Genomic DNA, 27430 nt, shown 5'->3' with positions numbered 1-27430 from the left:
GGGTTCACTTGTGACGTAGGCCAATATCTGCAAAAAGAAAAGGAGGACTTGTGGCACCTTAGAGACTAACAAATTTATTTGAGCATAAGCTTTCATGAGCTACAGCTTAGTTCATCGGATCTGATTCTAAGGTTCCAGAGGTGCAAGGCTATTATGTTAACACACTGCATGATTTAACTACGCCTCCTGTCTCCAGCCTGATTAACAAATGGTTTACTTATTCGAGATGTAGCTTGCTCGATTTTTCTTTTTTGTGGGTTGCAGGTTGACAATAATAGCAATAATAATAAGTTACTGCTGTCCTGCAATCTTATTACTCAGAAAAACCAGCCTTTAAGCTTCCCATGCTGATGTGATGCAATCAGGGTAACATGACGCATTAAGTGCAGGGGTGAGTCAGTCTGGGAAATTGTATAAAGTATTTGTTTGCCTGTAGTTACAGTAATGTGCAAACAATAGGCCTGGAGGGGAAATCCTCAGTAAGAGAGATCAAAGGAACATGCTGAAGGGAATTGTCCTTCCCACACACAATTGGAACACTGAGACCCAAAAAGGGCTTGTGTCAAATATTCTCTGGAGAGGTTCACAGCATTAATGGGTTAGTGCTTTTCATTCTAGCCTGCAACCAATGGAGAAAAATGGGCTGAAAACCTGAATGGTGTTGCAAGCGGAATATCTGGGCTCAAGAGGGGAGAGCTTGTTCCAATTAAAAGAAACCTCTTGTTCTTTTAAAAAAAACCTGCCCTTTAAATAAAATGGCCTGCTTACCAAAGACACACAGCAAAATAAAATCAGAGCAGCAACTAGCAGATGGCAAGCCAAGCTCTTTAAACACAATCGTTAGACAAAGTATATTAAAATACAGAAGCAGTTTCACTGCATCACAGCAAGCATTAACAGTTTGCATTCTGAGACAGCAATTCTGTGTGCTTCCCAAACTTGCCCTCTTTATAATTCTTTCCTTGGGGGTGGCTTTACTTAACATACTCCAACCCGAAGTGTTATCACATGATTTAGCATCAGTTCAATGTAACCTCCACGCCACAGTTCACGCATTAAGAGCTGCACAGAGGCAACCATTGGCTGAACACTAAAAGTTTTATCAGTCCTGCAAACCCCAGGAATTATGCTACATATTCTTGAATGCCATCTCCTGAAACCTTGTCTACTAACTATAAACAGATCTAGAACACTCACAATTTTGTGAACTAAGCTTCTACAGTCAGGACTGAAAGAAATTGCTCATGTTCCCTGCACTGCTTGCTACAGCTATGTTGATCTGAGGGTTTCAAAGGGCCTTACAAACCACCACCCCCTAAAGATCGGGAAGTAGGATCTGTGCCTCAATTTATCTTTTTGAGAACTGGGGACAGAGTTAGGGACTAGATTTTTTTTCAGAGGTGCTGGACACCCACAACTCCAAATGAAGTCAATGGAAGTGGCAAGGACATAGCAATTCTAAAGCACAGAGCCTGCGGCTGGCAAGTGGCTAGTGACTTTAGCTACCATGCTGAGGGGCCTAATCTGAGAATCCTTTAAAGAGGCCTAGTTCTGAGACCATGGAAGCTCAGCACTTTCAGAAAACTGGGCCATTTTAAGGTATCTCAGGCTGGACACCAGAAAGTTGAGGCATCCAAAATGAGAAAGAACTCTTGAAAATCTGGCTGCAGGTGACTTGCCCTAAGACCTGGATGGTTGCCTGGTAGTCCAGAAAATTCCCTTTGTAGGTCTGTCATTTTCTGGACTTTAGGGCCTGCTTGTGCTGACTAGCACACTTGCCTTCCTCCTGCCACATGTTGCTGCAAGACTGAGGAGCCCTACGTGAGGGACTAGAAGAACAGGTACATACAAGAACAGGGCAGGGTAGACGTTGGTGAACAAATGGATGTGGATATGGGAGGGACTGTGAGTGACCTAGGATGCAGATGGATGGGTAGGTGAGAGATTGAGGGGTACATTAGAAGAGAAAAGAAGAAGAGGGGCAGGAGTGAGATTGGAGGGGAAAGTGAGAGACAAAAATATAGGGAAGTGGGAAGAGAGCACAATGTCAGGGTAGAACTCACATGGCTGATGGAGGGAAAGAGGTAACAAAAGGCAGAAAAAATATACCATGGTCTATGATCCAATAGAAAAGAAATAGAAAGTGGAGTGAGAAGACAAGTGTAAGAAAAAGGAAACAAGGAAATTTCATTGTAAATTATTATTAATGAGAAATTCAATTGCCAATATGGTGCTATTAAATACAATATATGTGAACAATGTTGGATTCTGCTTTCCTTTTGGAATGCACCAAACAGCATGTCTCCTCAAAGTATTTCACCTAAAATTGTAACCAAGATTCCCCCATGCTGGCAAGTAACTTAGGAGGGGATTTTCATAGGCACAAAGACAACTCGCACCCTTATTATGTTTTGTCTGCTCAAAGCTATTGCTAACGCTGCTTGCAACAGGTCGTACAGAAAGATCGCAGTGGTGCAGTGAACACACCTCAGAACATGACTCATTCCCATTTTCTAACCACCAGACAATGCATTCTCCATTTTCCCCAAGCTTTCACGTTGCTTTTGATATTGGTTGTCCTCTCCCCTGCTTCAACACCTAAACAAATGCAGCAAAGGAATTAGTCTGTTGGGTCACAGGCAACTGTCTAAAGATATGTTGTTACCTCTTGGATACATGTCATCAGTATTGCCAATGCCAAGAATTCAAAGATCATGAGACTGGCTTAAAAAATCATGGTTTTTTTGTTTGTTTGTTTGTTTTTAATAAAAATAAAAATAGTAGGTTTGGGGTATTTTTCTTCTTTTTTCTTTTGAACTTTTAGGGTACACTCAGGACATGCTGGCTGAGAAAAGCTGGAAAACATGAATGCTAGGAACTTATTTTTAAATAAAATGAAAGCTCATACTGTCATATAATCACTTGGTTCTATGAGCTGGGCCTCACAGAAGAACACGAATTGTTGAAAGACTCTCAGTGAAACAGTGAGTTAGCAGCACTGCAATAGCAAGGCTGAATAGTATATAAATATCTTACAATTATAGAGTCAAATGCTATAAAATGTAGGGATAGCCCTAAATTATACTGAATGCTGCCTCTTCCTTTGCCTCCTTTCAACCTCCCCTATGCCTCTCTTTCTTCGTCATTGTTACTTTCAAGATGCTTGTTAATGAACACTAATGAGCATTTCCAAATTGAACAAAAGAATGGACAAGAGGAAGAGGGAGCAGGAAGGAAACAAGGAGTGTTGTTAGCTTTCAGTACAATGTGAGGCCAAAGGTGACTGGTGTAACTGGCTGAAATTCGGTCCCTTTGGTGAGCTGTGGTCCTGACAACTCACCTGAACATCTCCTGACAGTAACAGACTCCAAGGAAGGGCAAACAAATACTGCTGCACACAGCACCAATAGGTTTTGAGCAGAAGCTGGCTACTCTGAAGAGTACCCGTGCTAATACTGTGTGACACCGGTAGTATTACATTTTCCAGTCCTTAACTGATAGTCCAGAGAATGTCCCACCACAGATATAGTGGCGTTTACCACTGCCTTAGAGATAAGCGGAATTCAAATAATACAATAACAAAGCCTTGCAATTCTGTAGCATCTTCGGATCACTTCACAAATATGGATCAAGCCTTCCAATTTCCTTTTAAAACAGGTTGTTAAGCCCATTGTACAAAGGGGGAAATGAGGTACGGGTAAGTTAAATGACTAACTGAAGTTCAGCTGGTGAGTCAGCAACAGAGTCAGGACTGAAACCTCGGTCTCCTGACTCGTGCTCTGCCCACTAGACATGCTACCAAAATTTGTATGCTTAAACGCATCTCCTGAGGCTAGAGAGCTGGGCTGCAAATCACAGCAATATTACAAAGAGACCTTTTTTCTGATACTACTTTCTAGCCTTTCCAGGTGTTTCAGCCAGGTAGACTCAGCCTGAGTCAGCAAGGGCAGAAATGCACAAAAATGAAAAAGGTGTGTATGGGGGTGGTGGTTGGCTGTTTTTAACCCAGCTTGCCAAACTTCTTAGTGCCTCTGAAAAAGTTCCAAGTAAGATTTCAGCAGGTTCCAGTTTTATCCAGTATACTGCTAAGTGATAGCTCTTTTTGCATTTAGTGTTTCTGAAAGTGACATCGGTACCACATAAAATCTGGGTTCCAAAAATGCAACTTAAACTTTGGCAGCAGTTATCTTGTGGAGAGGCACAACGTATTGTCCAGACACATGGTAGGAATAGGTTTCAGAGTAGCAGCTGTGTTAGTCTGTATCCGCAAAAAGAAAAGGAGGACTTGTGGCACCTTAGAGACTAACCAATTTATTTGAGCATAAGCTTTCGTGAGCTACAGCTCACTTCATCGGATGCACCCTGTAGCTCACGAAAGCTTATGCTCAAATAAATTTGTTAGTTTCTAAGGTGCCACAAGTCCTCCTTTTCTTTTTATGGTAGGAATAGTGCAGGGAAAATACTATCTAAGAAGCTGATGTTTTAAATGCAGAAGTTGCTGTTCAGCAATGGAGTTTGTGGATCACTTTTCATTAGTGCATCATTTGGCTGACTAGGAACCTCTATGATATGCAGAATGTTTCCTGCAGCTAGTCAAGTGCCTCTGATGAGCCTTACCTTGCTAAGTGACACCAAGATTTGTCATGCGTTTACAGGCTGCAGCTGCTCACACGGGGTGCTCATGAATAGTGAACCAAACTCAGCAATATTGTCAATGGGCCTCTAAGTGCATTAGTGCACCAGCATGCATAGTTATGGGCAGTTACTCAATCTGGGTGCATAAATGATGGCTTTTTACATGATCACAGCAGTTGCACCTAAAATTCTCTCCAGAAGTTGGAGAACACTTGCTAGAGGACTGGTGCACTACAATAAAACCAACCTCCAATTTCAGTGTGGTGCCATCCTCCCACCTGACTTCAGATCCGTTGAGCAATCGCACTGGTTACTTTCAAATATACCCACTCAGTCTTTGTGTGAGTCAAAGGCTTTAATGGTCAGTGGAGTTACATGTTTAAATTCCTTATGCCCTGGTGGAAACAGGCTCCATTGAATAGGATGCCAAGTTAGGGTGGGAGCAAGGTTGGCATATTTTAAAACATAAGCTAAAATATTTTAGATGCATGTCAAACAATGGAAGGCATGAGGCCACCCCTTATTTTTCATGCAAGTCTTTCGGGCTAGAACACTAACTATGAAGCTGTTGGAAATGACTGAACAACAGGTAACAGCTGCAAAGTGAACATGTCACAACCAAATTGTAATGATCAAAGGTTGTTCAAATAGGGTGAAATCCTAGCTTCATTGATATCAACAGCAAAACTGCTACTGACTCCAATGTGGCCAAGATTTCTCCCCATAGTGCCAAATCCTGGTCCCACTGAAACCCAGTGGTGAAACTGGGGCCAGGATTTTCAAAGGTATTTAGGTGCTGAAGACTCAGTGGGGATTTTCAAAAGCAACCAAGAAGGTTAGGTGCCTAACTTCCATTGATTTCAATTGGGGTTAGGTGCCTACTTAGTGTAAGTGTTTTTGAAAGTCCCACTAGGTGCCTTATCTGCATCTTTCAGCACCTAAGTACCTTTGAAAATGTGGCTGCTGGCCCTTACACTGTATAATGTACTGTATAATGTATTGGGAAGGAGAGCTTTTGGGGAACAGAAATTTACTTTAGAAAAAAATTGTTTGCATGGTATCAATATAATTGCAACAAAGTGCAGACTCCCGAATCCATATCCCACTGGACTGTGATCTGCAAACAATATCAGAAGACCTTTTCAAACTGGAGTGCAGGAGGACTCTCCCAGGACTCACCAATGTCTAACAAATGGACTGAGATCCTCCTCTTGAGCCTTATTTGCTGCGTCAGTCTTGACCCCAATTTATTTGGGAGAGTGGCTTTATATGAAAAGTGGGCTTTATATTTCCCATTTTAGTATCTTAATAAGCTACCTTCAGTGTCTCTTATCCACTCTTGTGCATTTTACCAGTGCATACTCTCTAGCACTCAGAGATTAAAGGAGTTACTGTGTTTTCCTTTGTTGCCGACAAAGAACTAGAACTATGCTTGTACAATCAGGGATACCCTGGTTGTAAACTTTAGTTTCCACTACCATTGTTTGTGCAACCAGAAATAGGGACTTTAGGTCATGCTGCATGGCATGTTACTTGATCCAATTTCTTGTATTTGCAAAACTCCTTCCCAAGTTCTTAGGTGAGTGAACCATGAAGACCAAATGGGAGTTGGACACGAATCACTGGACACTAAATTATGCCCAAGGAAACTGTGAGACATTGTTATATCAGGCAAAGGGTCAACTGCTTTCACAGTGTTTATGAAATTCAAGACATTGCTTCAGGGTAGTGCCTGATGTTTTGAGATTGAAGAACATTTTATATACTTTTGTAGAGGGAATTGTGCCAACATTGAAACTGCAACTTGCAATGAATTATTAGATTCATAGAGTTTAAGGCCAGAAGGGACCATTACATCATCTAATCTGACCTCCTGTATATCACAGGCCATTAAATTTCACCCAGTTACCTCTGTCTTGAGCCCAATAACTTGTGTTTTACTAAATCATAACTTATGTTTGGCTAAAGCATAACTTCCAGAAAGGCATCCAGCCTTGATTCAAAGAACATAGCTGTGATCTTATTTTCACTGATACGGTTGCTTTATGCACATTATACAGTGTGTGGGTAAATGACAGAGCTTCCAATAGTACATTCAAATGTTAATAATATTACTGAGGCCCAGAATTTCAGACATGGGTTTTAGTTTGTGGGTGCAGATATGTCTGGCCAGAAAGAACTGTGCCTTCATTGTGCACCCACAATAAACTACAGGTACAAATATTACTAATTAGATATCTACCAACCTGTCTGAGCTTACAAAGCAGGTAATTAATTGCTCAACTACTAGTATTTACCCATGCTAAGGGTGTCCTTAAGCCTCTGACTGCCAGATACTGGCACAGAATGACAGAGGATGGATCACTCAATAATTGCCCTGTTCTATTCATTCCCTCTGAAGCACCTGGCATTGGCCACTGTCAGAAGACTGCAGTCTGGGCTAGATGGACTATTGGTCTAACCCATTATGGCCATTCTTATGGTTTATCTGCATTATGGGTGAACAAATACAGGGTGAAAAACTGCATCCATAAAAATGGAGGTTGGAGCATAGCTGAAAACCAAGCCTTTGGCATATATACAGTACTCTTCAAAGGAGAAATGTTTATGGGGCCTCAACCCAGGTCTTTGGAAAAATCCTGCTTCTGCAGCTGTGGAGGCTCCTCTGATAGCTGAATTGGTGTTATTCCACTGTATTAGAAAGGTGACAGGATACTGTAGGCCAGTGGTTCTCAACCTGTTTACCATTATGGGCCACATATGAGGCTCACAATATGTTATGTAGGCTGAATCCAATAATACTTTTATGGCCCTGAGAATGTTACATGGGCCGCAGCTCTGTGCTGATTGGGCTGCAAGCGGCCCATGGGCCACAGGTTGAGAACCACTGATGTAGGATGTAGATTCTGTATAGTATATAGGTGAGCTCCTGCGCACTAGTAAATGTGAGGCAAGTCATAAGAGGAACAAGCCTGGAGAATCTGCTGTTAGATGGCCCTTCTCATTCACACTCACATCCTTATGTAATGATCAAGTTGGCATTATGGAAACTCCAGCAGTACTGGGAGAGCAAAAGGCCAGTTCATCTTTGCATTTAACTTTAAAAGGACACTGTACTTGTCGTGCTCTCAGTAAAAGAACCTATATGTCTAGATTTTCTTAGGGTTTTTTTTACGCTAATTACTGAGACTGGGATAGTCCTCTAACCTGGTTAGAAAGAGGGAAACAAACAACCAAGGAAACAAAGGTGTAAGAGTGTTTATACGTCAACATTGGAGAGAGTTTGCTTTCTCTCTCCACCTGCCCAGAGACACAATAACCTGATAGCCTGGACTGTTTATACAGCTTTAATCTGATTGGAGGGTCATAAACAGAGCTGGTTGGAAAACTTTAGCTGAAATATAATTTCAATGCAAAGCAGAGAAAACATTTTCACCAATTTTTTGTGAAAATATTTTTGTTTTCTGGCCACCTCTACTCAAGAAAAGTCAACAGGAAATGGCTCTCCAGCAGAAACAGACAGTTCAAGATCCACGGCTGCCTACGTCTCAAGTATCCCAAAGATTTTTATGGAGCCCCTGTAAATGCTAGCTAAAGAGCCAGATGTTCAGCTAGAAAAACAGATCACACAGCTACCCATGTCAGTCACATGTCCTCCATGCATATCGACTGTGGCTAAAAAAAGCTGATCTTGTTGCAACAGGAGATAAAAGAGAAAGCCCAAGCTGCAGATCACCAGCCCTGTGAGCAGCAAGAGAAAATAGGACATGGAATGTAGAATTTCCAGCTCAGATGCATACATGTTCTGTAATTACAAATCTACCTCCAAAAAGATGTACAAACCAGTGCTTTTCAAAACATTTAAAGCCAATTTCCATCCTGTTTTAAGTAGGCGAGTTCTGTTGACTTCCATGGAGATGCACCCACTTTCACCTAGACTGAGTTTAGCCATCGATCATCACCTTTAATCCTCACAAAACCCCTGGAGAGAGTGGGTACCCCACTGTGCGTGCTCTCAACTTATGTATTGTAGTTTACGTATTACAGTAGTGGCATGTGTTAATCACAAGATCATCTTTTCTTCCCAAACTCATCTCCCCTACCTAATGGATTCATATATAGGCAGTGCATCCACTCTCTCACATTCTTCGCTTATAGGAGTAAGAATAACTGGTGCAAGGGACGGTTTGCAAGAACCATTGCTCAGTCCACGTAGCTGCATGTGGGTAAATGCATGTACATGTGAAACATTCCCAATTCACATGGTCACGTCTAGTTACACCCTTCTGCAAAGTTAGTTGCAAAGAACCTTTGGAGATACCATTCTTCAAGTCTTGTGGGACAGAGTAGGGTAACCAGAACTGGGGCAATAAACATATCCTCCGACTTCTGCCACCATACTTTTTGGTTTGTACATTGCAAGTGAGAATTTGAAAGAACTTTTGTGTGTAGAATAAATTTGAAATGAACATTTACTTAGACAGCAAATTTCTTTGTTTTATTTTCCCCTGAATTTTTGACCAGCTGCAATAAATAGTTAAAAAATACAAAGCAAGCATTCTCATTGGACTATTTTTTTTGTTAGTTTTGAGATCTGTGTAATAGTTCTATTTCAGGTACATGTAAAATGTTATTGGTACATGTTAAGTAGTTGTGGAGAATAACTTTCTGACCAGTATTTGTGAAGCACTTTATATGCATAACTGAAGGAAGGATTTTGCTACTGTCAATGGGGTTCATGTGTAAAAGAGATATGTGCAAATGCATCGAAGTGTTACCGATAAATGGTATTGAGGTTGTTGATTAATTGAGACTAAAAACAGATGAGAAAATTAAACAAACATGTTCTTGTTCAAGTCTCTTGATGAATTTGTCAGGGAGCATGGCGTAAATTAATAATTGCTTGGAATGGATAAAAGAGCTCATTTTCTAGTTTTGCACACACAAAACTAATCAGTTGATATGAAGAGCATGGTGGCATCTGTCTGTTTTTAATTAGGGATCTTAAATGACTCTTGTAATAAAGATCAGTAAATAAGATACCCTACAGGGTTAGAGAGGAAGTATTCAGATGTGGTTTTTGCCACCCCAGAATCCATAAGCAGCCAGAGGAAGAGGGCAGTTCTTTCTAAAATCTTACAATACTTTGTCTCTGATCCAATTTCTCTCCTCGAGCCTTCCCCTCCCAGTACAGACACATACATGCAATGCTTCTCTCCCATCTCTGCTTTACTGCTCCAGGGCTAGTGGACAGTCCAGACATGGCAGGAACTTCCTTAAGGGGTATGCTGTACTTACATTCTACTGAATGTTCACACACAGACTAACACGGCTGTTACTCTGAAAACTGCAATTAATGTCACCGCAGGAAGCTTTGTAAGCCCTGAGTAGGTACCACATACGGCAATCAAAGGGTTATCAGAGTTCTGAGTGGTGTCAGGCTGTAGACCATTAACATTGTTGGCATTCAAGCATAATGAATGATCTCTAAACCAAACTATAAAATTATATAAATACATTTTTCCTGAAGCTCTGGCACTTCCAATATCTAAAATGGAACAAACTATACGTACTTTCTAAAGGAACCAAATTCTGCTCATGGTTACCTCACTATATTAATCCAGAGTTACTTCACTTCAGTGAAAAGAAAAGGAATACTTGTGGCACCTTAGAGACTAACCCCAATTTATTTGAGCATGAGCTTTCGTGAGCTACAGCTCACTTCATCAGATGTTTTGAAGTTACTCTGGATTTACACTGGTATTAATTTAGGGTTGCTAGGCATCTGGTTTTCGACAGAACACCCGGTCGAAAAGGGTCCCTGGTGGCTCCGCTGACCAGGCCATTTAAAGTCCAGTCAGCGGTGCTGCGGGGCTAAGGCAGGCTCCCTGCCTGCCCTAGCTCTACACAGCTACCCAGAAGCAACCAGCATGTCTGGCTCCTAGGCGCAGGGTGATCAGGGAAGCTCTGCATGCTGCCCAGCGCCAGCTCTGCAGCTCCCATTGGCCATGAACCGCGGCCAATGGGAGCTGCGGGGGCAGGGCGCAGGCAGCATGCATCGTTCAAGCCACCTGGCATTGCCTTTGACCACGGGGCCAGACATGCTGGCTGCTTCCAGGAGCAGTGCGGAGCCAGGGCAGGCAGGGAGCCTGCCTTAGCCCTGCTGTGCCGCCAACAGGGAGCCGCCTGAGGTAAGCACTGCCCAGTCTAAACCCACACCCCGAACCCCCTACCCCAGGTTAGAACCCCCTCCCGCTCCCTAATTCCTTCCCAGACCCTGCACCCCCTCCCACACCTCAACCCCAGCTGTGAGTCCCCTCCTGCACCCTGAACTCTATCCCAGAGCCCGCACCCCCAGCTGGAGCCCTCACCCGCTCCCACACTCCAACCCTCTGGCCCTGCCCAGTGAAAGTGAGTGAGGGTGGGGGAGAGCGAGAGATGGAGGGAAGGGGCCTGGAGTGAGTGGGGGGGCAAGGCCTTGGGGAAGGGGTGGGGCAGAAGGCAGGGGCAAGGGTGTTCAGTTTTGTACAATTAGAAAGTTGGCAACCTTGTATTAACTAGGAGCAGTAGAACTTAGCTCTGTATTTTCACTGACAGTTATACAATATACTCTGTATGCTCTTTTTCAGTCACTCACCTTCCTGGGTGCTCCTGCAGTACCTGGTAGACACTTATCTGGAATGTTTCATTATCAAACCGTTCTTGGATGTAATCCTTATATATCCTGAACTCGGCAGCAGTCACTGCTTCCCCCTCTGGGATTCTGGAGAGATCAAACCTGAACTCCCGATGGTGATAGCGCTGATGATGGAATTCTCTGTCATGCTCCACTGAAAGAGAAAAACAGCCTATTAGCCACCAGCTTTTGTTTAGTTTCTCTATCAAGTAGCTTGCAATTAGCCCCAACAGAAGAAGGCATGAATATTTGACTACTTCACTGCATTCTCCTGTTAATTTCTTACTAGTTTTAGCACATGTGGAATATGAAACGAGTGATTGCTGAAACAGTTGTCATCATGCAGTGCATTGAGTGATGCTGACTTTTGACTTGTAACGATTTTTGGCAGAGCTCTGCTCGATAACTCTTTCTGGGCATTTGCCACTAGCAATGTACAAGCTGCAGTGTGAAGGATCTAAAAGTGAAGGGTGGGATTTTTCAGAAGCACTGACTGTTGAAACAATGGGAGCAGAGTGAGACCAACACTGAGTGCTTCTGGAAATCCCAGCAGAAGATGTTCTAGTTCTGACAACCTTTCTCATGCTAGTACCCGATTTTCTGCGCCAGTGGAATTTGTTGCAGAACCAGTGAAATTACTGAATTCTGTTCCACAATGTCTTAAGCTTTCATCTGTAAGCAATTCTAGCCCATAAAGGCTGTGACAAAAAACCTTCAATTTGAGCGCCTTCCTAGGTCTGGTTTCAGAGGAACAGCCGTGTTAGTCTGTATTCGCAAAAAGAAAAGGAGTACTTGTGGCACCTTAGAGACTAACCAATTTATTTGAGCATGGCATGCTCAAATAAATTGGTTAGTCTCTAAGGTGCCACAAGTACTCCTTTTCTTTTTCCTAGGTCTGCAAATTGACACCCTGTGACAATAGCTTTGAGATGTGTAAAGTATCAAATTCATTATCAGAGTGTTAACTCTGAAGTGTAAAGCTTCAAGCTTCTCCCCCAGCAAGCCTTTTAAGTCACCTCCATCTCGGCCAGCAAGAGGGAGGAAAAGAGGAGACCTAGCCCCATCCCTGTGTTAAAACCTCTGCCTCTGGAGTGCCAATAATGCAAATCACCTCCCAACCTTCCTGGATGTTAAATGCCCCCATTTCGCACTGCTTTACTGTCAAAACTTCTAGCTTCCTCGCAGCAGCTCTTACATTGCAATTATGGGTTTTTAATGTGTGGCACATTGCAGACTGAATATGTGAAGGCAGCATAAAGTGGATTTAATTTCGAAATGTGTGCAGTGTGCCTATTTTATCATTAATTTTAACAATTAATGCAGTCTTTTTTTAATTTAATTAAGTCTTTTTTTTTTTTTTTTTACTGTACTCGGGGCTGCTGAAGAACTTGCCACTAGAGAATAAAAGCAGGAGCCTTTCTGCAGAACTTAGGTCCAACTTGGTACAGAGTACACAGGACCACAGCTAATATTCCCTTACAATGTACACTGTGTCTGATATAGCAATAGTAATGGCAAATGTTTATAGTATGGTAATGTCTAGAGGTTCAGACAGAGAGAAGGGCTCCATTGTGCTAGGCACTGTTCAAACAGAGTAAGAGGCAGTCCGTATTCTGAAGAATTTACATCTAAATAGACAAAGGAAGGTTGGGGAAACAGGCACAAGGAGATGAAGTGACTTGCCAAAGGTCATGGAGCATGTCAGTGGGAGAGCTGAGATTAGAACCAGGGTCTCCTAGGTATTAGTCCAGTGCTCTGTCCAATAGACCTCACTGCTTCTAAATGCACAACTCAGGTAATTTTAAGTTTAAGATTTTCTTGGCAACAATGGTCTTTTCGATGGGCCCAATTCTCTTCGGACAGCAGTTTTTGTGCACTGATGTAAATCTACTGAATTATTCCTGATTCACACCAAGTGAGAGATCCAATCATCAGTGTATAAAGTGCTATTTAAATTTACAGTGCTATATTGTACATATGTTTAATAATATTACAGTTACTGATGAAGCACCAGTGAGCCACTCCCTTGCAGTGGAATGGACTGTGGATAGTCTTGTGGAATCAAATAGTAAATCCAACCACATCCACAGAAGTGAGTCCAATACTATTTTACAGTTGGCTTTACCTTCCTCTTCAACTCATAGATTATATCTACTAACAATTTTGTGGTTCTCAGTTTACTGCTGTATGGTAGCCTTTAAGGGACACACCATTACAGTTGACAGTAATAATTGGGATTCATCTTAATGCAGGCTTTTATGTATCTACCCCTCACTCCCTCTAACCTCTCCAAGACAGAGGCAATCAATTTCAGTAAATGCTTTAGCATGTTGGGCATTCTAAGCATGCATTGAATGAACACAATTATTGCTCCAAAACCACTCGTTCTAATCCTAACTCTGCTGCTGATGCCCAATGTAGCCTTATATAGGTCACTTCGTCTCCCTATATCTGAACACGGGGTGTGGTGTGAGAATTCATTAACGATCTAAAACTCTTTGAAGATGAAAAGTGCTACATGAGTGCTAAGTACAAGATTATTAAAAATGCCTTGTCTGGTTTCCACAAAACTATTCCAGGCAAAATAAAGTTCACTGTTAAACTGACAGAGTATAATTTCAGCCCCAAAGGAATTTGTTTGTGCATAAATTATAAGGGAGTAAAAAAATAAAAAGAGAAAGAGAGAGAGATGTTAGAACAGAATGGATCCTATACCCACAACGATTGAGTCACTGATATTATATTGGGTGTTTTATTCTATTTCTGGATAAGCTCACTGGTAGTAGGGTGTCTTTCAGAGAGTTCCAACAGCAGGATATACAGATATACCTACTTCCAAAAACACTTATGGATGAATTTTCAAAGGAAGATGGAATGGGTGTTTTTAAGTATGAATATGCATGTGTGATGGCCACCATCTTAGCCAACACTTCATAGAGTGAACTGGAGAGTCTGGATCCGAAAGCATTGGCCTCTACAACTTGAGCTAAGGCACTGGGCCCTGTATCTAGGGGCTATAACAAACAACTATCCTCTGTAAATTGGGTTTGGGGGGTCAGAGTGATCTCACACACAGTGAGCAGTGGGCTACTTACTTTCTCTGCTCAGAACAAGCTTGTCCTGAATGTTTGAGGCACACAGCTGTTCAAAGTCTGGGACATCTCGTACCCTACATTCAAATGCAAAAATGGCTGTTTGATGCCTGACTCACTGGGTACATATGAAAAGGAAAATTCTTATGATTGCAACTAAAGCATGCATTGTTGAGTCCTATGATAATTAAATCCCACTACTATGAAAAAATCAATGGCCCAGAGTCATGAAGTTAAGATCCCCAAACTCTGAACTTTCCCAGACTTTGGAGATGTTTGGATATAGGGTTTTGGTTTGGGCCATCTCTAGTGTTAAGAGAAACATTCCTATGGCTATATAGTCATTAAAATCATGAAAATATGTGGATACGTAACTGAAGAAAGAATCCCAAGAAACCCTTCAACTCAGTGTTTGTTTTCCCTCTTTTTCTTTGCACTCTGGACGTATTTGCTGACCCAGAAGTAACAAATCCTTTCAGAACTCATTTATGAGAAACACTGACCCTGAATCAACATCTGTTAGATGACTGCAGTAAATCTTATTACATAATTAAACACCAAAATCTATGCTAAAATAATGCTAAGGGTTTGACCTTGTTCTCATAAGAGCAAGATACTTCATAATGAAGGCTGAAATCCTATCCCAAATTCATGGTGCTGTGCTTTGATATTTGTGCACATATGGTACAGTATAGATCAGGCACTGTTTGTTAGACCCCAGCAATACCTTAAGCACAACAGCATGAGGTGAGCAGGTGAGTTTTGAATTTACAATTTTTGGTGGGTGTTAGTTAGACCTTTGACAATACTGCAATATGGCTATTTCTGATTAATTGCATGAGAAGTGTTAGCTGGAGGTATTTTCAAGAAAAGGAAAGAAAAAATGGTCTGATTCTATTTGAAAGGTGTTCACTGTTACAGTGAGACAATAGAATTGTTATAGTTCTTTGCATGTGACTGTAGTTTCTCTGTTAGGCCCATAAAATGTCAGTGATCCCTGCTGACACAACAGACCATCACCATCATGAGAACCTTTGAGGCATTCTGGGGGGATTTAATCTAAGGGGTTCATGAGCCATTATATATTTCAGTGACTCTCTTGGAAGTCCTGGTGGCCTACCTTGTCTATGGAAATTTGTGGGATATATAATTAAATACAGGCTTTCACCTACAGATATAGAGTAACCATTGGCCCCCTTGTTGGAAACCTCAGCAGAGACACAGATGATGGAATTACCATGACATATTGGCAGGACAATATGAGAGGCAGCTGGCATTGCCACTCTCCCTGCTGCACCTGCTCTGGGTCAAAGAGAGGACATAAAATAAGAAGAGGATACAACCCATATAAAAATAAATGGGAGAATGTACCCTAGTAACTATTTGCCTTTAAAAAAGAAAACCATCCAGTAAAATTGTGTATGGAAGTATGCATTACATTCAAGTAACTGCATATACAAATGCAACCCTCTCTCCATTTGCATGTGCATATACTCAGTTTATGTAAACTGTGTGTGCAAATGAGATGTTTGGTTAAATGTAGGCCTCAAAATTCATTCATCCAGAGTGAGTTGAATGGGTGGGCTAAGAAGAACCCCATGAACCCTTTATTGTAATTGCTTCAAGAGAATATGTGTTGCAGTTCATTGCAGCAACATTAGGTGATGATCTTCTAGCAATCCTTTACTCCTTTGACATGTGCCTTTGTCTGAGTGGGAAAGGAGACGCTGAGGAACAGATGAAATCCTAGCACCAATGAGCTAAGGAGCAGTGGGTCATGACCGAAGGAGCAGGACACCAGTGGAGTGTTTGCGGAGGGGGAGCAGAACAGAGCAGCAGACCTTAGTTGTCATGGTAGCAGGTAAATATGGGGGTTCCAGGGGCATAATTTCAGAAAAATTTGAGGGCAAAGGGGAATGGCAAAGTTGTGTCCCCATATCAAACATTATTGTGATTATATTATATTCTGCAATGTTGGGGTAAAAAGTGGAGCATATGAAAAGTTGGGAGGTGGCCAGAACTCCCCCCCTTCCCATTCCATAGCAAATGAGTCGGGCCTTGGTTGGAAACACAGAAGTAAATCTAGTTTGTTTGAAAATCTGGCCTCTGATTTTCTATCAACAATTTGAATAATACTTTGTGTGACTATCCAGTACAGAAAGGGCCTGTGTTCTCTGTGAAGTCTTGATGATTTATGTTCCTTCGGACCTGCTATGTTTCTGCATTGCAGTGATGCAAAGTGAGGCAATGTGGCATAACATGAAATGACAGTGAACAGTTAAAAGAAAACACACTGGATAGTTTTGCTCAGTCGTAATGGTGACTGAGCACCTGATCCAGATGTATGGGAATACTGGAGATACAAATGCTAAAGAATCCATGGCATTTGAAAGCTGCAAAATCTGCTCAACAGATTCAGATTATTTCTAAGTGTTTCGACACAGCCCTAAATTTATTGCTTTAGACATAACACTTGTAATATCAAAATACACTCATTTTAACAGAGCTGGAAAATAACCCTGATCAAACATTCAAGAATTCTAGGTGTTGCACCTCAAGCCAAATGAGCAGTTCTACCAATGACCACATTTTAATGTCTGATATCTCTGTGTCTAGGGTAAATGTACCTCATTGGAAAGCTAGAAATCTTGTTTCCAGGCCTAGAGGTTTTCAAGCTATAGGACATTAAGGCTGGGATTAGGCATACCAGTTCTCACTGAATTCCAAAGGAACTGGGTGCATAACTCTTTTAAGCTCCTTTGCAATCACAGTTAAAAATCACATCATTCTGATTATCATTATATCTTTTTTCCCTCTATTTTGATTCTGATCCAATTTTAGTGTTTGCTGTCTTGAAAACTGTTAGAACTAGAGCCTATGCTGTAACTCAAGCAGCTCACAAGAATATCAGCAGCTATAATAATGTCAGAATTGAAGGCAGGGAAGGGATAAGCAAAACATCAACATTTGTTTTATTAATTATTATCTATGTAAAACTTTCAAAGTTGTACCTCCTCTATAGCTCTGTCTCGCAACAAGGTCAGAGAAGCTGTTTAGCTCCTGCACTGCTGCTCTCATTGGAAGCAATTTTTTTTTCTGTGTTTAAGAGGACATACGATGACCCAATTGCATGAGGAGAAGAAAAGAGTAAGTCTGAAACATGTTTGCAGGATCATGGCCTAAGTTAAGAGGAGAAAATATCACACTTCACTCTTTTCTTCACCTCAGCGTTAACAAACACTTTAGCAGAGATTGAGCACAGTTTTCTTAACTAGTGTGTGGAGAGAGGTTTTTTTCTTACAGTGGTGCTATAGATTGCATCATTCTACATGGTATGAACATATAAAAATCTGCTGTGTTTGACTTCATGTTTCAAAACACTGCTCCCCTTGACACATTCACCCATGTGGAAAATGACTGTCCCACTCGTACAGACAGAGCCAACCATGCTCAATACTAGTTGTAATAAAGCATGGTCAGCCTGTGTTATACTCAGTCATGCTTTGTTACAATAGAAACTAAACTCTGTTGACTCTGACATCAACAGGGCAATTCCTTTGATTACATGGACGATGGGGATCTGTGCTTGATACCTGATGCCAAGTAGGCCAGAGTTTTAAGTATGGGCACAGTCATAGCATGTATGTTATTTAGCAGAAAGAAACTGTGCTAAAACCCTGCTAGGACAAAACGAATAGCATTATTTCAACTGTAGTGCTGACAAGTTCAATATGTAAGTCAAAGGTACCATGAATCAGAGGAATAATTTTGCAACAATTCATATGAACTTAAAAAAAAAAAAAAAAAAAAAAGGCATTCAAAGGCACTAAGGATCTGATTCCAAGCCCACTGGAGCCAACTGGAGTCTTTCCATTAACTTCCATAGCTTTGAATCAGACCCTAATTCAGCACTGCAAAATTCTGCTCACCTAAAGAAAGTAATTATTTTTATGCACAAGTAAAACGTATGAGTTTTTCATAATCATCAATGTAAAGTGTTATGTCACAGCTAGGTATTATTATAATTAGTATTCGTAGTAAAGAATGGGTGAGCAGATTTTTTGCATGGGTTGGTAAATCCATACTTTAATCCTCCTGGAATGTTTTGATGGTGCATTTGGAAAGTATTTTGAATATTTAAACATACATGACAAAATTATCACTAGAAAATTTGTTTATTATTTTTGTATAAGGCATTTTATTAAAACCTCTGAACTCTTAGTGATCTCTAAATATAATGATGACTTTCTATTATATGGAGAAATTAGAATGTTGCTTCTTTCCAATTCACAAAGTTAAAAAAAAAAAAAAAAAGTGCCAAAAGGAATGTGCAGTAGGATGCCTGTAACTTCTTTTATCCCAAAAAAGGCCATGAGGGATTTGTGAAGGACTTTAATCTCAAATAGATTAAAGGTCCTGAATTCCTGAGGCTGAAAGATAAGTCAAAGGAAAATAGATTCCAAAAGACACCACCACCCCACCAGCAGCTTATAAAACATGTAATAGTCTCTGCTCCAGAATCGTCAACACAGTTGCCTATGAAACCCACCAGGGATTCAGACACAGGCCAATGAAAAAATCTGCCACATCTTGGCATCAAACATCTTGTTTAATATCTTTTCATATGCTATGTATGCCTATGGTCATGGACCCCGCTGACAGAAGTAGGTATAGATTGAAATGGGAAGGAGAAATCTTTTCTTTTAGCAATTTCAGATCTATGAGAAATAGAAATTGTTTCTTAGGTGATCACTACAGCTAAGATTTTCAGACCATTTTGGTACATATTTGCCTGCCTTATGTGTGCAAGCATTTAGGGTGACTAAGTGCACAAACTGGCTAACTGCACATTCAATCAGATAATTTTGTATACATCAATACATCTATTTGATTTTTGCATGCACAATTTTTTGCACACTTGCACAATTTTAATACTAAAAAAAATCTAATTAGCAAAATACTCTGAACTTAGCAGAAGCTTTCTTGCATTAAGTTCATTTTAAAAAGATCAGAGGCTTGCACTTTCAAAAGTGATGGGTTTGGGTGCCTCAGTTTCCGAATGCTCAACTTGAGACAGCTTCATTGGGCCTGATTTTTAGAAGTTGGGGTGCTCTTTCTGGAAATCAGAATCCTTTTAAAGTATCTCAAGCTGGGCACCCAAAATCACTAGTCACTTTTAAAAATGTTGGCCCCTTCTCTTTAAGTTAGTGAGGTCCAAGGTTGAAGAAAGCAAATTAAGGGCCAGATTTAGCATTCCTTGCATACCCAAAACTTTCAATGAAGCCAGTGGGAATCTTGGCTGAGCAAGAAGTGCTGAATCCGTCACTATATTCATCTAAGCAGAAGAGAGAGTATAAAGGGGATTGCAATAATGATATTCCAAGCCACAGTCTACTAAAGGCACATGGTTCCCTCTACACTGCACTTTACAGCAAAAATTACAGGGCTGTTGTGGTAAATTTACAGTGGCAAGAATTTGGATCTGTGACTGGTTTTAATTCATTCAGTCCTCTTGGCTAAAAGATTAACATACTGAGATTAGGGAGCTGAAACAGCAGTTAAAGAAATACCTTACATTGGGAATTCTGGAAACTGAGGAGAGAAAATGCCCTTGACTGTGAATAATTGATGTGAAATGTCCCTTTTTTTTATAACCGTGCTAATACAGTATTTGGAGGATGCTGTCAAATCGGACTGCTGCGAGCTCTCCAGCCATTCTAAAAATGACTGAATTACTTGGAGAAAACTAAAGAAAAACAAATGCAATCTTGATTTTTATTGGTGAGATAAGTTTACTGAAAAATACTGTGTTTTATTTATAATTCCGTAATACATCACATCATCAGCAACTGCCACTATCTTGCCACTTTTAAAATCACAAGTTCCCTCTAATATTATTATCATCATCCTAGTAGCACCTGCAATGTGCTGAGTGCTGTGCCAGTAACTTGCAAATAGTCCTCAGCTCCTTTTTCCATGGCCTGGCTCTGATTTGCCCTTGCATGAGTGAGCAAGGAGAGAGGGTTTCCACAAGGAGCCCTCTTGGGCAGCATGCACAGGGCAGATCATAACAGTAGTACCTGCACCTTGTGGGAGAGCATATCACCTAAAAAGAAGTAGGAGGAGTGCTGTCATGTGCCCCTTCTGCATTAGCCCCTGGGCTAGGGTGGCCAGCACTCCAGCAGAGCACCATCCTGATGGAGAGGGCAACCTATGTACACACTAACCAGTCACACAGTGATTGTGACTCCTGATGCTCCCTCAGGGACAGTGCAATACAGCCCTTTGCAGAAGGTTGTGTGCTGCGCTCACCATTTGCCAGTACTCAATTACTCTATGGAATGGAATAATTTTAAGATAAATAATTTGTACTCTCATCTTAGAATCTCAAAATGTATTGCAACAATTAAGCATCATAATACCGCTCTGAGGAAAGTCGTTATTGTTACATCTATTATACATACGGATAAAGTGAGGTACAGAGAGGGTAAGTGACTTATCTGAAATGGCACAGTAAATCAGTGGCACAGATGAGCATAGAAACCAGGGGCCTGATTCAGCTCAATAGCATAAAATAAGATCAGAACAAACAGACCCTCTCCCCCAAGTCCTGATTTCCAACCCCAAGAGTCACCATTTAGAAACAGGAGGTTGAGAATTACTTAGTACTTATTGCTGTAAACTCATGAGGTTCAGTATTTGTGCTACAGGGAAACAAACCTCTGGAGTTAATGTTTTGCCCTTAACCGTAACTTCATTTTTTTAGCTTTTCATCATAAAAATAGTGTTGCCAATGACATCACCTAGCTGACAACCAAGCAGGGAGCTTCCAAAAGTCTTCCAAAACACTGACTCCTTGTTATAAATTCAAGATTGCTAATCGCAATGGTGCATATCACATCTGTACTAGGCTTCAGGACTGGAAAGAAGCAACCTCTCTATTGCCGGATGGAATTGGGAAAGATGTTTTCAGTCTGCACATGCATCAGCATTAGCCATTTCTTTGTCAACAAATCCCTTAAAACAGACTATTTCTATTATGTACAGATGTCCAAGAAATAATGGAATACTGTACTACAAGATTAAACACTTTAATGTCAGCATATGTGCTGCAGGACTCTGAACAATGGTGTCATTGTACATGTACCAAAAGGGAGGGCTGAGGGAAGATGGGTTTAATTATGTCTAGAGCAGCAGCAAATTCTTCCCAAATGGAGTTGAACTCCAGCAAGCAAGGATGCATAGACTGGAGACTGATATTAAAACAAAGTGTTTGTGCCCTTTCTCATATTTACCCATTAGGCTTGAAATGGCAAAGCTAGTCTTACCTGTCTGATTTCATAAGAATGGTGCTGAACCACCTGGCTTCCTAGAATTGCTGCAGCAACAGGAAGTGATGAGATCAGATGATACTGGAAACCAGCACATCCTGTCATCCCACATGTTACCCAGGAGTTTTTGAACATTAGCAACATTAAAGTTTGCAACTATTAGATCTTTTGCTACTGACAAATACTAAAACAAGTTATCTTGTCATAAACTCATGGCAACTTGGGATCATTACACTTGAAAGAACACTATGCCTTGGGGCCATTTCTCCCTTCTGTATTTTACTGTTGGACCAACTGGAGAGAACATTGTTTTCAGACTATGATTTTTTAATTTCTTCTCCATTCTTCTTGCTGAGCATGAAGAAATTGCAAAATAACTTTACTCACAAGGTAGTGGTTTTCAAGCTCATATACCTCTAATTATCTTTCCACTAGAACTAGATTATTTTTTTCAAACAGCCTTCTGTTCCTTATTAGTATGTGTATATTATTATATAGCATAAAGTTACCTATTACAACAAGCAACAACATTTGCAAAACTGGTATAGAAAGGAGGACTGGATTCTGGACTGGTACAGCTGGTTTAAGGTATTTTAGAAGTAAATGAAATCAAATGAGAATTTATAATCCTTCCTGAGGTCTGGATTCCATCAGACTAAACTCATTAGGCATTAAGGTGCAGGTGCAGCTAAATAAAGGATTGTTCTGCTTTCTTTAATACCATAGATTCACATCATGAGTTCAAAATAAAAGTCTTTTAAAAGCACACATATATATTTTAAGGCAAGCCTTAAAAGAGAGTTGATGGAATCTTCATATGCCTCATTTCTGTCAATGGAATATGCCCATTTCTGCACTGATATTAACTAAGTACTGTACTGGAGAATTGTGTGGAAATAGACCTCTTTATCTTGAAATGTTTAATTTTATTTTCATGTTTTCCCTTCATCTTCCAAACACCTGCCCAGATAAATAACACAGATCTAATTCCTCCTTAAATGTTTTATTGTCATTGCAATTAGAGTATACCCAACATTACACCAAATCTTGAAGCCAACCACACAGATCCTCTGGGAGGAGCACAGAGGGCATCCAAAGCCCTGAGGATTTGCAGGATTGAGACCTTTTGATGGTTTATGGTTACACACACAAAAAATCCAAGAATCAGTTTGCCAGGTTTTAAATCATACAGCTGGTTGGGTTTCCTAGCTTCGATCCCAAATTCCTGTGTTGTTGAGAATGTAGTTCACGTAACATTACAAAATAAGCAGGAAAGATCAGATATGTGACTGATGCGAATCTCAGTCCTTGATTGTAATCAATAGAATTTACAGCTTGGAATGTATACATTCTGAGTTGTGCTGTGATACAGTAATAGATTAGAGCTTTTGAGCCCCTCTGTGCAGCAACAAATATCTGCATCTTTCTAGGTCAAGCAGTCTCTGGAAGATTACAGATCCTTGCTGTGCCAGGGGGACTGCAAACTATTCAGTGGAAAGGTATAGCTACCCTGGAAGTGAAAGCTCAGTAAGAGTAAAGATCTTCCTTTGGACCCATACTGTGGAGTTCTACTGCATATTTCTCTGCAATTTCTCTGTTGGGATCATATGTAGAATACTGCATACCGTGATGCATTATGTACAAAAGATCTTAAAAATGCTGTTTTGAGAGCAGAATTTCATCTTAGTTATTCCAGCCAGAGGGGTCAGCCTCTTTCACTACTGCAAATAGTGCTAAGTGACCCATTTCACATTTTAATTTGAGACCCCACTCTTCTTGTGTGCCACCAGGCCAATTCAGATCAACTGGGCTACTCCAGTTCACAGCTTTCTGGATTTGAAAGTTTGGGAGCTGAAGACAGCCCTTGGCTCAGAGTGCACAGACTTTCACTATTCAGTCTAAGACCCAAGTATTCTCTCAGGCTTTTGCCTGAGATGATACCTGGGCATATTCATATAGCTTATTCCTTTGTGGGAAGGGAGGCTAAAATAAAGATTAATTATTTTCATTGACAAAGAGCAATGAACTAAGTGCTATTTTAATAATTTAGTATATGTGCTCAGGAATTTTGAGATGGGCGAATTAAAAATACAAAAATATGCATAGGTCTACTGAGGCATTGTGTACGGAATGATGGTGGTTTCGCACGCTGATGGCCATTTTGGGGGTTTTACTTCAGAAATACTTTTAGGCCATGTGTCCTTTAGAGTTCAGATTTTGTTGGCCTACCCCCTATTACTAAGGTCATCTGGGAATAGGGAGAGACATATTTGTAGCAGTTTAGCATAATATACAAGATAGAGGCTCTCACTAACATTGGACCAAAGCGGTCTCCTGGAGTCAGTCCCTAACAAATAGCAATTTTTTTCAGGTACAATTTTTTTGATTGCAGTACTTTTGTATTAGATTAGCTGCTGTAGTACCCTAGTTTCCCCAAGTCAATTTGAGGTGAATGAAATGAATGCATGAATGTGACATAATTCACACTCTATTGTGTTGCATTATTCAAAACAGTGCACGAATGAGGCCATGGGATTTATGCACAAGGGGAGTTAAGTGTCCCTCATAGGACCAGAACACAGAGCATTCTCCTCCAGTTTAGTCTATTGCCAACATGTCACGTTCAAGTGCTGTAGTACTTTGCCTTAGGAATTTAACTGCCAATTATCACTAAAGAAAGGGAAAAAAAATCATAAAAACTTTGGACATGCTGACTTAAATAAGCAGTCATGTATACTACATCATTTATAATTAAATGGATTTGTCAGCAAAGTAAAGGCTACTGATACCTAAAAGAGATTTAGGCTTGCTGGAGTATTTTTTATTCTGGATTCTTTAATACATGCCTGTTTCTTCATTCCTTGGGTTGGCCTTAATGTGGCACAATCATTGACGGGTTTCTGTGGGTCATGTAGTCAAAAATTCCTGCAGTTTTTATTATAATCCATGTCACTGAGTTGAAAGAGCTTGAAGTGAGCTGTAGCTCACAAAAGCTTATGCTCAAATAAATTTGTTAGTCTCTACGGTGCCACAAGTACTCCTTTTCTTTTTGCTAATACAGACTAACACGGCTGCTACTCTGAAACCTATTGTAGTCAGTTACCAAAATCCCCTTCACTTCAATGGGAACAGGATCTGACCATATGTGTGATTAGCATCTCTTTTTCACCTGTCTCGGTGGACAGACTGTTTCACCATGTAGGATAAGAGATTCCACTTGGGCCCAAGTATGGAAAGATCTTGATCTTTTAGTGACCCTGTCCTAGAATTAAATGGCTGTTTAGTCAAAATCTTCTCTTTCCACTGTCAAGGATGGTGAGATCAATAGTGATTATTTTCAGCTATTCCTTACTGAAGCTTAGTACAAGTATATTTGTGTCATTAGGGGGCCCAGTGGTAAAGCAGTTAAAATACAAGTGGGCACGTTTATTGTTTCCTCTAGAAGGAAACAACCAACCACCAGCAGCCCTGGATTTTCCCGGTTTCAAATAAACATTTATTGTTCCATGTAGCTAACAGACTGTGAGGCTAAAGTTACATTTTTTCTTAAAACAACAACAAATCCCCTCCCTTCTCTTAACAATTGCTGGATTTTTAAGTCTATGTTCAGAAAGGGGAACTTAAACCCAGCAGAATGTTTATAGCACCACACAAGGTTCAGGAAAAGTGATGGACAGTATTCTTTATTAATCTCTAGAGAGTCCCCCTAGGGTTATAATTATTGCATAGTAATAAATAAATAAATAAAAGTAGCAAGACTGAAATGTTCAGAGTCTTTTGAATGGTAGCAGCAATTAGTTTTAAACTTCTTGAAAACTGGGAGGTTTGGGGGGGGGGGTTGGTTAGCTTCCTGCATGCCAGCATAATGGATACCGGTGATCGGTTCCTGCTAGTTATGAATATTTGCCATTTTGGGTTTTATAGATTATAGACATATGATAAAAAAAATCACATATTAAAATAATCATTCAAATCCTAATAAGTTGTAAGAAACAGAATTCATTATTTATAATTTTTAGCTCTTGTATAGTGCTATTAAAATGATAGACCAGATCTTGCATCTCTACTTGGAAGCAAAGCTCCCATTGTCAATTGGAGTTTCAGGCATGAATTAGGCCCCAAGTAAAATAAATTTACCTCTTAACTTACATTACTATTCACAAATATTGATGCCGTGTTATTTTACAAGTATTTTTGGTACTTCTTCCAGGTCTTTTATTTATTTACTTCACTGCCACTGAGCTGTAGAGACCACAAATTGGTAAAATGTTAGGATGTCTACAATCCCACTGACTCCAACAAGATGTGATAACTGGAGGCAGAATTTAGCCCAGTGGCTGCATTCATGGAGTTAAATCATGCCCTGATTTACAACACCATCAAAGTTGACGAAGACGCTGTGCCAGATCCTCAGCTGTTGTCAATTTTTTTGACTCCGTTGCCTTCAGTGGAGCTATTCCAGTTTAACTGAGGATCTTGGCCTGATTACATTGACAGGGTTGCATGGAGGTGTAATTCAGAGCAGAATCTGACTCATTGTTAAGATGCAGGCTAAAAAAAGGAAACTTTTTCCTACTTGAAAGCAATTGTGAATGGAAAGACAACTTTTTTAAAAAAACAACCCCTGGAATGATAATTGGCTTGGTCTATGTGAAGTTGTTCCCTCATTAGGAACATAGTCAAATGAGGATCATGCTGATTTTAAAAAAGAGGATGGCAGTGTGTGGTTTTTAAGAGCTTCCCATGAAGATATAAGTAAAAGGATTTTTCTCTACTACAAAGCCTGCATAGTTTCCCAGGCCAGGTGGACCTGATAGTACTGGCTGCATGCTGAAATATCTCATCCCCACCCTTCAGGCACTTTAACTGTAAGCCTTTCCAGACACACTGACTAAACACTTTCAAGATGAACCTAGAAGGGTGGTGGTGGTTGTTATTTTAGCCATAAGCTAAGTATGAGCTTGTTGATCTCATTGCAAAATGAGCTTTTACAAACTTTGAGGAGTATTTGTATCATCTTTAAAAGGGCAGAATCAGCAAAACTCAAAATCTGAACATTGAAAATTCACAGCTCTTCTATTTTCAAAACAAGACAGAGTTTTTACTCAGCATAAAATTTAATTCAGCGTGACAACAAAAGAATCTAACTTGGAAGCAGTTCCAGGAAGATAAAGATGGTAAAGAATAACATGTGACCTCAGAGATGCAACAGAAACTTAATACGCTATGGATAGAATTTTTTCAGACAGTTTGGAAATAGTTGAAGGTAATTTATGAGAAGACTTGAGTGACAAAGCACATTACTTGAAGTGCCTTTCCTTCACTAGGCACTTTCTAAATTCTTTCTGTTTCATTTCTTTACTCTCAGGAGACTTTTAAATCCACTGAACCAAAACAACACTTTGTTTGTTGGTATAGTGCAACACTGGCACAGATGGTACAACACTGCACCTGTTCCAATAAAATGGGAAATTTGTAAGATACAAAACCATAGCACTCATTAACAGAAGTGTACTGAAACATGGACAGTTTGTACTTTTTGAATACCTTCCTGGAAAGAAAAAAAAAACAACTCTTGTTTTTATCATGTTAAATTTAAAATAAAATAGATGCATTTAATCAAAATTTTAGCTCTTTTTTGTGTAAGAGACAACGTATGTTAAAGTAAATATGAGTACCTCTGACTTAATTTAAAA

The 27430-nt window shown here is 40.3% G+C and overlaps 1 protein-coding gene across 1 annotated transcript in view; it reads right to left on the bottom strand.

Annotated features, from left to right (window-relative positions):
- The window catches only part of BMP7 (bone morphogenetic protein 7), a 58088-nt gene that overhangs the window by 21463 nt on the left and 9195 nt on the right, over positions 1-27430 (bottom strand). The window contains exon 2 of the mRNA XM_048820440.2: positions 11273-11465. Coding sequence (XP_048676397.1) covers positions 11273-11465 — 193 coding nt within the window. The remainder of the gene's footprint in view (positions 1-11272; positions 11466-27430) is intronic.

Source organism: Caretta caretta, chromosome 13 (assembly GCF_965140235.1).
Source record: "Caretta caretta isolate rCarCar2 chromosome 13, rCarCar1.hap1, whole genome shotgun sequence".
Taxonomy (NCBI): Eukaryota; Metazoa; Chordata; order Testudines; family Cheloniidae; genus Caretta; species Caretta caretta.
The sequence above is the reverse complement of the archived record's forward strand: the minus strand, read 5'-3'. Positions and strand labels throughout refer to the sequence as shown.